The 12905-nt window shown below is 37.0% G+C and overlaps 1 protein-coding gene across 1 annotated transcript in view; it reads left to right on the top strand.

Annotated features, from left to right (window-relative positions):
• Positions 1–5296, top strand: part of LOC143025816 (uncharacterized) — a 15368-nt gene extending 10072 nt beyond the window's left edge. The window contains exon 2 of the mRNA XM_076185828.1: positions 5186–5296. Within this exon, the coding sequence (XP_076041943.1) occupies positions 5186–5296 (111 nt within the window). The remainder of the gene's footprint in view (positions 1–5185) is intronic.
• Positions 5297–12905: the final 7609 nt, after the last annotated feature.

The following is a 12905-nucleotide window of genomic DNA, read 5'->3' as shown; positions in this document are numbered from 1 at the left end:
AATGCAGTCAGGTGACCATTGTCCAAATTATATTGAAATTAGGAAAATGATTATCAAGGATGATTTTATTATTTTCCTTTTAAAACTTCACTTTGAATTGAAGATAATTTTTGCTTCGTTCCAATCTATACGATGGCCTTCCTTGTCTACGTGTTGGAAGACAGCGGAATTTTGTTGTGCATATTTGACTGAAACAACACAAAAATTCAGTCAAATATGCACAACAAAATTCCGCTGTCTTCCAACACGTAGACAAGGAAGACCATCGTATATATTGGAACGAAGCAAAAATTATCTTCAATTCAAAGTGCTGTTTTAAAAGGAAAATAATAGAATCATCCTTGATAAATAAAATTCCTAATTTCAATATACCATATGGACAATGGTCACCTGACTGCATTACTACCTGGGCAGTCAACAAATTATTACCATCTTTGGTGAAGGCGGGTGACCTGCCCCGCAAAGCATTAGACACTACCTGAGTCCTATCCATGTTCCTTCTTTTACTGTACATAAGACATGCCTTTTGCTCCACTACTCTGTATTCCACTGAAGAGCATCACAGTCCGTGATCGCAATATATGGATATCATTTATTTCATTTCTTCTTATCCAACACAGTGTGTTCTTGTTGAATTTTATGAATGTGTTACGACATTACTTTGTAGTTATATATGTATATATATATGAATATATATTTATAAATATAATATATATATATGTATATATATATATATGTATATATATAATATATACGTATACACACACACATACACACATATACATATGTATATATATATACATATATATATATATATACACACATATATATATTATATATATATATATATATATAATATACACACACACACACTTATATATACATGTATATAGATATGAATATAAATATACGTTCGTAAAGAGCTGGAGTCCAGGAACCATGTTATCGGGAAAATTCCAAACACTGGACTCAGAGTAAAAGAATTTACTACCGACGTTTCGAACCCTGTCCGGGGTTGGTCTTCAGGGTTATACAATGTCAGCAAAAGGAATCATTTAAATAGTGTACCGATGTTCTCTGGGACAGGTCCCACCGGAGTGTACAAAGTTAAACCAAATCAAAACCCATTCCGAATGACAAAAGGTAATTACAAATTAGTGTAAATCGTTAACCCAATAAAAAGAATTGACAAAAACCTCATAACACATGTCACATTCTGTTACTCTGAGTCCAGTGTTTCGAAATTTTTCCGATATCATATATAAATATATATGTATATATAAATATATATATATATATATATATATATATATATATATATATATATATATATGAAAGTGGAAAAAGAAGTCACGAGTCTAGTTCCGAGTTTGAGTTTATTCCTGACTGGTTTCGCTCTATGCATAGAGCGAAACCGGTCAGGAGAAAAAGAAGTCACGGGTCTAGTTCCGAGTTCCTGAGTTCATTCCTGACTGGTTTCGCACTATGCATAGAGCGAAACCGGTCAGGAATAAACTCAGGAACTCGGAACTAGACCCGTGACTTCTTTTTCCACCTTCTTCAACTTGTCACAATGTACCAGCATATATATATATATATATGTATAAGTATATGTATATATATATATATATGTATGCATATAAACACAGACATACACACACACACACACACACACACACACACACACACACACACATATATATATATATATATATAATATATATGCATACATATACATATACTCACATATATAAATATATATTTATATATATATACATACATATATAAGCATATCTATAATATATATATATGTATATATATATATATATAAATATAATGTATATACATATATATATGATTGTGTGTATGTATATATATATTTATATGTGTGTGTATATATGTATATATGTATGTATACACAATTGACAATATCCACGTTGTCTGTACAATATTGTCAATTGTGTATTATGTAGCTTTGTAAAACTGTGAATTAATTCTTGTAAACTATTCTGAGGATGACTCCCTGAAGTCGAAACGTCAAAGTAAATATAGAAGACTACGGAAGGCTTGTATCCCCCCCCCCCTAGATATGAGATCTACTGTGAAAAAAATTGAAAATCTCGGTAAGAAGATTAATCAGTGCCAAAATGCTGTCGTGTTTCATACAGTGTGTGTTAGTGAGAATCTGTGCCCGAAATATACCTTTATATATATTAATATATACATATACTAATATATATATATATATATATATATATATATATATATATATGTATTATATATGTATCAATGTATATGTATACATATATATATATATATATATATATATATTTATGTACTTATATGTGTGTGTACAGTATACATTTATATATACATATATATATAATATAATTATATATAAAATATATACATATATATACATATACAGTATATGCACATATACATATATATATACATATGCACATTTATATACATATACATATATATGCACATATATACATATACATATATATGCACATATATATATGCATATGTATACGTATATATATACTATATACATATATAATATACATATATAATATACATATCCATATATTTAAATATATAGATATGTATATATATATATATATATATATATATATATATATATATATATATATATGTTTATATATGTATATATACCTCCAATCTAATTACTATAACTGACGAAAATCTCTCTTCTCATTGGTGTGTATATGATCAATCCAGACTTGCATAATCTCTCTCCTATGTTTCATAGTTCAGTCCCAGCATAATTTTTTTCAACCCTAAATATATCCGCCGAAGATCAGTCTCTTAGTACCTCCAAGTGGTACTGTGAATGGATTCTCAACACAACCAGTCTCTCTAGGTTAAAGATTTCCACCTGTCAGGTCCACCATAGACAACCCTTGATGAAGGAGACGAGGGGAGCGCCGACAGAACTCTTAGTTAGGACAATTTCATCGAACCTGCCGAGAGTTGGTTGGAGTGGGAAGGGTGGCTGCATCGGGGTTTGCTTGGATAGACAGTGGGGTCTGGCGACTGTACGTGAATGATGCAACCTGCCCACTGATGTGTTCTTTTAATTGATGATAACGCTTTACAGCTAGAGTTTGCTCCTTCCTCCTACCCCAGTTTAATGGTTTATTATAGGTTTCCGCGATGAATATTCCAGTGGATTAGTAGAATATATAGACCATAGTTTACAAAAAGTATACATATATAGGACAATCGGAAGGCTGTTCTTGAGCTTGAAAAAAATTGATAATTTCATAATGGATTAAAAACCTCGTTTTATCAATTTCTACATTGGAAAAATACAATTTTTATACATCTGAAAAGTGGCACCTGAACAGAAGGAAAAATTCTACAGAATCAAAAACATTGACACCGGAATTGATGGTATCCAGCGTAGGTTTTTTAGTAACTGCAACCAGGCGATTTTATTTAAGCAGAGACCGAAAACAATCAATAAAAGGAACACGGACCAAATGAAAAAAGAGACAGCTAGACCATGCCTGGAACACACTGGAACACACATTCTTTTGTTTCCCGGGAATTTTCCAGGTGGGGGGGATAGATCGAAGATGGAACCATGGAATACGAGGGGAACGGGAATGCAGGAGGGTAGATGCAAAGACCGGAACTATTGGTAAAAGAAGAACGGATACGGGTAAAAGCTGGAACAAATGGCGAAGAGATAGAGAAGGAGAGAAAAAAGTAAGACTGGAGAGAGATAAATGAAGAAACAATGGAGTATTAGAGAGAAAAAGCATAAAGGAGTAACATACTACAAGAGAAAGTGGATGAAAGGAGAGATAAGTGATGCGACGACGGAACACGAGAAAATACAAAGAGAAATTAGTAGATAAATGCCAGAATGAAAAAAAGAAAATACAACGATGGGGAGGAACACAGGACAGAACGAAACACAAGGAAATATGTGAAAGAGATGGGCAATGGAGCAATGGAAAAATGTAGAAATAAAGAAAGTTTAGGATTATGAAGAGATATACGGCAGAACAATGGAATACTAGAGGAAATGTAACAGGAAGTATTTGTGTGTGTGTGTGTGTGTGTGTGTGTGTGTGTGTGTGTGTGTGTGTGTGTGTGTGTGTGTGTGTGTGTGTGTGTGTGAGTGTGAGTGTGTGTGTGTGTGTGTGTGCGTGTGAGTCTGTGTGCGTGAGAGTCTGTGTGCGTGTGTGTCTGTGTGTCTGTGTGTCTGTGTGTCTTTGTGTGTTTGTGTGTTTCCGCACCCATACACCATATATATGTAGTGTATATATGTGGAATAAATTGCTAGTTGTAGTGATATCTTTCAAATAATCAAACCTAGCAGTCTCGGAGGCTCGCTCTCAGGACCTTGTATTAGTAATAATAGTTATTAACCTCTGGCGCCAGACAAAATAATCCCATTCAGGACGGAGTGTCCCTTACCCTTTCAGTTCGTCTGTCTACAAGCAATTTTCTTCAGTCTTGTAGCATTTGCTCAATGGCATTTGGGTCAAAGTCGCCTGGACTCTCCACTTCCGTACCCTGTTTCACTTTTGTTGTTTGCCAACAACCATTTTATTCAGCAGGGTGGCCTCCCTCCACCCTTTCCTTTCCTCCCCACTGCCCTCTCCCTACCCACTCCCACCCTCTTCTCCCTTCCCCACCTCGGCAGCGAAAGACTTAATGGATTAACAGACTCTCATGGAAGAAAGAGCGAGCAGAGAGAAAAGAGAGCCTCTGACCGAGAGCTGTTTGAAGCTAGGAGAGGGGTGAACACAAAAGAGAGTATAGAACAGAGAGGGGATGAAGAAAAGAGGAGTTTGTTGTAAAGGAAGGCGACGGTAAAGTGTACAGTAGAGGACAAAAGTCACCTCGCCCCTTCTGAATTCAAGTATGTATATACAAACTCTGTCCTGGTGAGTATAATAAATTATTTCTATGAATTATATGCTTCATAATAAACAAATTTTTTACCCCTTAAATACGGTGGTGGCTCTCTTAGATTTTTTAATATCGCCATACAATTTTATTCAGCTTAGGTCAAAAGTTGACCTGCTTAGCTAGATAATCTTTGTAATTGCCAGTGAGTGTCAGTACCATATTCTAGATCTAGAAGAAAGTTTACATTTTACTTGTGCAAAAGTATTTAAAGTTTATATTTTCCATAAAGAAGACACAACTTCAGTCCACCATTGTATCTGGGGTTGAGACAAACCAATGGGACAAAGAAGAGGGGAGTGGGTGGCTGAGAGTAAGCGAGGGACAACAAGAGGCCGAATAGGGGGACAAAATGGGAAGGGGAGAACCCAAAGGCGTGGAAGAAGGACAAGAATGATGAAGAAACTAACCAAAACTACATGAGGCTCAGCTGAACGAAAGAACAGATGGGCAGCGCTAATGTGGCCTCGAGATCTAGGGCAAAACGAGAAGAAGAGAGCATGAGGCTATGCGTTGGTGAAAGAGAAGAGTAGGACGGAAAAAATGGGTAAAAGAACAGGGACAAGAGAAAGTAAAAAAAAAAAAAAAAAAAATGGCGCGAGCAAAGGAGGTCGGAGGTCCATTTTGTCCAAGTATGGGTAACAACCAACTGCGAAGTGTGCTTGCAATGGAGGAAGTAAGGGAAGTACAGCTCTGCGTTACAGAAGAACAAAAGGGATAAAATGGCCAACTAGTAGGAGTCATAAGGTAAAGAAGAGAGGCAACCTCTTCCTTTCACATAGAATATGTTCTCTTGTTCTCTCTCTCTCTCTCTCTCTCTCTCTCTCTCTCTCTCTCTCTCTCTCTCTCTCTCTCTCTCTCTATCTATCTATCTTCTTTGTCTCCCTCTCCCTCTCTCAATCCTTCTCCGTCTCCGTCTCCATATCTTCTTCTCCATCTCCGTCTCTCCTTACGCTGATGCTTGTATACTTACGGCCTTTAAAAAGCCACGCGATACTAAAACTATATATATATATATATATATATATATATATATATATATATATATATATATATATATATATGTATATATATGTATATATATATATATATATATATATATATCATTGAATGAAATGGCAAACTTGTTATGACAAAGCTTTTTGTCAATCTTCTCTCTCTTTCGTAAGGAGACTTTGCCTTCCATAGGCAGGAGTCTGAGTAATTCGCCGTATGCCATGATATAGAAATAGGCATAGTCGAAAGCCATAAAGCGTTTTCGCACCTCCTGGTGCTTCTTCAGTGGCAATTGAAGTAGTGAAATTTCTATGAATATCAGCAACTTTCATATACAGAAGGTGGATGGTGATTGGCTGGATTGCTGCGGGTTACGTACGGTCTGGTCTCCCATTGGCTGAGTGGTGCGTGACGTCATCAGTTTGCGCCCCAGCACCGTAATGGGCGGACCTCCTAACGCTGGGTAACGCTTGCAGGTCATGGGTTTGTGTATTGAGATTTGGGGAAAGAGCCTCCAGGATAGGTAGTCTTCTCGGGTCTTGGTGTGTGGTTAAAATTTCTGTGTTGTTGACCAGGGTTTCCCTTCGTAAGATGCTGAGATGAGTATCTTTGGAGTGACTCTTAGGAGCACCTGCTGTCAGATGGTATGACAGTCTACGCGACAGCTTCATGGTGGTCATAACAATACAGGATGAAGGTTGGGTTGCGCAGTCCCCAAGGTTACATGTATACCTATATATAGCATAAGATCTCTGAAGATTTGCGTTGATGGGCTTGTTGTTGTTCTTGATGAGTAGGCTTGATGTCTTCTTATTTTCGTAATATATGTTACAAATAATTTTGGTGTCTGCGGAAGTCGGCTTGATGTTCCTTCTGATTATTTGCTTCATAATTCTCTCATCTTCCTTGTAAGCCGTGGAGAAGAATGATTTATGGAATATATTAATGATATTTTTTGGTGTTTGGTCATCTTCCTTTTTCAGCTTCCACGTGTCTATTATCTTCTTAGTTATTCTTTCAATGTCTATATCCTTATATATATATAATATATATATATATATATATATATAATATGTATGTATATATATGTATATATATGTATGTATATATATGTATGTATATAAGGATATATGTTAGATGGGACTCGGAAAAAATAAACGACAGGTTTCGTAGAGAAGCATTCAATAGAATTTGTAAATCTATGGAATAAGGGGAAGACTATTCCAAGGATTTTTCCTTTAATGAGCAGCAGGGCATGTGTGAGAAGCACGGTGAGAATAAACGGTTTCAGGTGAACATGATGTGGTATCAGGATTGCGTGATGTTGACACGGTTGTCCAATGTGTACATGATTGTAGTAATAAGGGACATAAATTCGAGAGTACCAGGTTGAGGCTTGGAATTAGTGGGTGAGAATAGCAGGGTATGGGAAGAGAATAGATAGTTATTTGCACATGTTGCTGATTCTGAGGAATGATTAAAACAATTGGTGACTAAATCTAGCAGGGCATGTATGAGAAGTTACATGTAAATGTGGGTAGAATTAAAGTTATGAAAAGTACAAGGAAAGGTGACTGTTGTCAGTTCAGCATGATCGTGAAAAATGATCGGCTTGATAAAGCGGGAACTTTTTAGTATCAAGGGTGATATGTGGTAACAGAGTGCATGTGGAGGTTGGTTAGTTATATGATAAAGAAAACGAATGAAACTTTAGGTAAAATGAAAAAGAAAATGCGATGAGTGAAAATTATTTGGGAATAAGGAAAGGTAAGAAGAGAATGAATCTTAAAGAAATAAAGTGAATATGTTTGGGATGAGGTGGTTTAGAAGTATGAAAAATATTGAGGTTGGTCAGAGTGGGAGCTGGGAGAGAGCCTTCTGATAGATTAAATGAGAGCATGGTAAAGTGGTTTAGACACATGAATGAGCAAAGAATAACTAGGAAAGAGGGTGTAATAATGAGGAATGAGTTACTACTGTATTCATCTAGTTAACTAATTCATTTATCTATATGCTCTATGTACTCGTTTATTTATTTATTTTTCTACATACTCTTTCTATCCTTTTGATGCTCTCATATATAAAGTGGACAGCAAGGGCACTAGTCATGAGGAAGGTTAAATTGTTTGTTCATGTATAATGATAAAAAAAAATAGGTGAAGGCAGTCATAATGAGTATACAAAAATAAAGTTGAATAAAAAGGAAGAAAAGGACAATAGAGGTAAAGGGGAAAAAGTAAGAAAAAGGATGGATAGATAAAAAATTGATAAAGAGATCTGTAAAGAAATAAATGAAACTAATGATATAATTGACAAAATATCAATAATCAAGCGAAAAGGATCAAAAGAAAAAAAAATGGGAAAAAAGTGAAGACCGTTTAGAAACCAGACTAAAAGTGAAAATCTGAAATAAAAATTTGACAAGGTAGACTCTGGGAAAGGGAGAGTGAAACTAAACGAGAACGAAGGAGAGGGAAGAAATGTGGAGACAAAATAAGTGAAAGTGAGTGAAGGAAAATGAGGAAATGGAAAAGGGAAGGAGATAGAGACAATGAGAGACGGTAAGAAAAGGAGAAGAGGGAAGGAAAGTGAGGGAGGAAGGGAGGAGGAGAGAGGAAAGTGGAGAGAGAGGGGAGAGGAGAGAGGAAAGTGGGGAGAGAGGGGGGAGAAGCTCCGAAGGAAGGGAGGGAGACTTGAAGAAGGAAAGGTAGGGAGGGAGACAAGGAGGAAGGATGGAAGGGGATAGGAAGACGGAGAGAAAGAGATGTGTAGAGAGGGTGTCAAAGAAGATGAAGAGAGGATAAGAATAATGTAGTAAAAAGACAAAGAAAAGAGGAAAGAGAGAACAAAAGAGATGACTTAGCAAAAAGAAAGTATGAAAGGGTAAAGGTAGATAAAATAACAAGAGAAAAAGAAACATCCAGAAACATTGGCAAGACCTAAGAGAAGAACAGAGAAAGAACGAGAATAAACCGGAAAGGAGGAGCGAGCGTAATAAAAAGAGGGTGTGGGGAGGGGGGAAAGAGAAAACAGAGGAAGAAAGGTGAAAGATGATGACAGAAGGGGAAGAACGAGTGTGGGGAAGGAGAGACAATGATTGACAGAGTCTATTCCTTCTTTTAATTGGAATGAAAGAGGATAGGCAACCTAGGGAGGAGGGGGAACGTGGGAAAGGGAAGCACAGGACCAGGTTGAGGGGGTGAATGGTGTCAAGGTGTGTGGAGTCAGGGTAATATGCTAACAGAGAAGCAGAAGGAATGCAGAGGAGGAAGAGAAATATAGAAAAAATGTTGCTGAAGTAACAACAGAGGGAATAGGAAAGAAAGGTCAAAAGACAAAAGACAAAAAAAAAAAAAAAAAAAGAGATATAGTTATACAGATAAATGTTTTCATACATAAATGCATATACCAAAGAGCCTTTCCCCCCTTTAAGGGTTGCCAATACATTTTTTATTTTTCTCATGTCAGTTTACCTGTCCATTTGGCTTGATGTAGCTAAGTGACCTGTATACAAAATTTAAGACAAACTAAATAATAATTACATGCCGCAATCACAATTACATTACGAGTGTCTATATTGTATTTGACATGAATATCTTCAAATTCAGTTTCAGCTGTTCTAACATTTTTATGAAAGAGAAATAATCATGGAATTATTTTTTCTATTTCAAATAAATACTTTTACTATTACATATAATATACACTTAAATAATTCTTCAAGTGTGTAACCTCTAAACATTATGCTATCTTTCAAAATTTGTCAGACAACACATCAATATCAATAGGAATAAGGTTAACCTAACACACAAACACACACACACACACAAATACACACAAACACACACACACACACACACACACACACACACACACACACGTCGGATTGACGGGCGAAGATTGGAACTCCGGAAAAAAACGCAATTTTCGTGGATTTCAGCGACGAGGGAGTACATGTGTTGTATTAGTAGGGAAGAGGAAAGCTCGTGGTGTATTGGGCATGTAAAGAAAAAGGAAGAGGGGAGGAATTATTGAGGAAAATGGAAGAAAACGAGGAAGGTGAGGAACGGGCCTTGGAAGTCAGAAGGGATGTTAACAAAAGGTGTGCAGACGGCACAGCCGAAGTCGAACAGGTGCGCAAAAGTATTAAGAGTAGGAATATAGATAAGAAAGCTCAGTGGAAACAGAAGATAATTGCACTTCTGGATTTAATGAGGGAGGAGATGATAACCTCCCCCAACTAGTAAGTCTAGAGGAGAAACTAACAAAAATGAACGAACAGTGGGAGGTTAGGTTTAGTCAACTCGCACTAGCTACACAAAGAGTAGATAAACTGGAAGAACTAAAGAAGAAAAATCAAAACCTAACTCAAGAAATAGAAAAATTAAAAAGACAGTAAAGTCAAGGATGAGAATGAGGAATTAAAGAGGAATAATAAAGACACGGGGGGTAGCCAAAAAGAAAAGGGCATAGAAACCACTCCCACCCATTACGTTTCCTATATATTCCACTCCCCTCCACCCTCCTCCCTCCCTCTTATCTTGGCACCTACTGGATGACGGGTTATCCGTGCATCCTGTCCACTGCCCTGGGCCAGAAGCAGTGTCGCAAGATACAGAACATCCACAGCAAAGCCGCTTAATAAATTCGGCGACCCCCTATTTCTGTCCCCCCATGCAGAAAAGGAGAAGACGGGGAGAAATCCCTTCGGGCTGCGTCAATTTTTTCTTATACATATATACATGTATATATATATATATATATATATATATATATATATATATATCTATATATATATATGTGTGTGTGTGTGTGTGTGTGTGTGTGTGTGTGTGTGTGTGTGTGTGTGTGTGTGTGTGTGTGTGTGTGTGTGTGTGTGTGTGTGTGTGTGTTTTCTGTTGAAAAATACAGCATACTCGGCGTTGATAATCTTCTTTTTAATACTTTCTATCCTTCTCGTTATATCTCTGAAGGGGGAGGGGAGAACAATACATCACCAAATATATGGTATATATGGAAATAAAAAACAAATACATATCATAAAATTTTGCCTATACATTAGGCACCTGGTCATTTTATTTTCAGAACTTACAAACTGTGATTATATATATATGTGACACTACAAGAATCAATGGGAGAGGTGCTCTTATTTTCACCTTGGCGCGCCGTGGGTTACCCCATGTAGCTCCAAGGTTCCACACATAGTTTGTTGCATATTTATTTCTGGCTGAATCTAAACAACCTTGAAATTAATTATCTATTTTCGTAACTCCAGAACTTCATCTCTATACCTACAATGATGGCATAGAAATAGTTAATAAGCAAAGGATATTCATTGTGTTTGTCGTTCACCCCTATCATCTTTGCTGTCGGAGGAGTGTCACCAAGCTGCCAAGAATAGCAGCCTGAATAATGACATTAGTGCTACCCCAGGTTGTAGGGAGGCGAATAAAATGGCTAGGCGACAGTAGGAATAAAAAGAGGATCTCCGGCAAGGAAGGGGTCGCCTATTCATTTCCGTTCCTGTGTTGATCCATCCATTGTATGCCCACTCATCACACGACAAGATCATCATATTGCCTTAACTAGACCGTTTGCGATGCTAACAGTAACAGCAGTCAGGTCGTGTTTGTGTATGTTTGATTCCCCGACTTTATCACCTGAGGTCCTCGGTGATCAACGCTGTTGTTGTGTTGCGGCACGGCACTCTGACGTGGCACCTTGATTGTGAGTTGTTAGCAGTGCCAAGTTCTCACAAACAGGGGACCAAGTTAGAGCCAAGACCCTTCCTGCTGGGGTCATGTTAAGGGTTCGCCGTGTTTATCTAAGTCAGTTACATAGGCGCCTGCAGAACACAGTGTCTTCATGTGCTGCGACAGGAATGGAAAGCAAACGTTTGTGGGTATGAAATATTAAGTCGAAGATGGAAGGGACGGTGTCTGGCGCATAGTGCCTGGATGGTGAATTAAATAGCCTGTGGGCAGCTAAAATGATCGGAAAATGCCAGCTAAATTAGGTATAAAATTCTCTTGTTTAAGAAAAAAAAGTTCCAAAGTCATCCATGAGGTTAACTCGAAACCTAACAAAAGAACTCTGGGCTAAATTAAATTTTCTGCGGTAAGAAAATAAAATCTAACATGCTAATCTATTCACAATTGTCAATAGAGGATTAACTACTTCTGAAGCGCGGGATGCTACTTGTTTGATTCTGGCATCCACCAGGCGGTTTTATTCATTTACGTGGGATCTTTCCAATGGTGAGCTGACAAGAAGATCTTCCCCCTTCAACTGAATAAAATCATCTGGCGACAATGGAAGTATATGAATAATGAAGAGAATGTCAAATAATAAATGAACTACTCCATTATCAACGGGAACAATATTAAAGAAAAATCATAACAAAATAAGCTGGCAGCATCCATGATTAATAAGGATAAGTGGCCCTCAGAATAAAAATGGAATATTTTGAGAGTTCTTCTTTCAACGATAAAATCCCCATGTATGATTTGGTTCAGATATGTTGATGATATTTTCACCCTTTGGGATTAAAGCTGGGATCCCTTTGATTTTTTTTATAGTAAAACTTAATCATTTAGCAACTAATATCAGTTTCATAGTGGAATGGGAAAAAGGTGGTAAAATTCCTTTTTTAGACACATTAATCATGAGGAATGGGATCAGGCTTGCCTCTACTGTTTTTAGAAAGAACACCAATTCAGGAAGTTAGCTTCACTTTTTTTAGTCATCACCCAGATCACATTAAAAGGAGCGTAGCTTCGGGTCTTTTTCAAGATCAGGAGCCCCTAGTTCTTGGAACATAAGTAATTTCCATCAGGTCCCAATTAACAAAATTAGCTTGCCCTCAGTGGTTCCTGGATAAATCCCTCAGCCAAGCCAGAACTAGCTTTTACAATCCCAATCCACAAAGCCAAACGTGTTACACAATCCCCTTGTTATTC

Source organism: Oratosquilla oratoria, chromosome 5, assembly GCF_046742065.1.
Source record: "Oratosquilla oratoria isolate Oo_2021 chromosome 5, ASM4674206v1, whole genome shotgun sequence".
NCBI lineage: Eukaryota > Metazoa > Arthropoda > Malacostraca > Stomatopoda > Squillidae > Oratosquilla > Oratosquilla oratoria.
The sequence above is the reverse complement of the archived record's forward strand: the minus strand, read 5'-3'. Positions and strand labels throughout refer to the sequence as shown.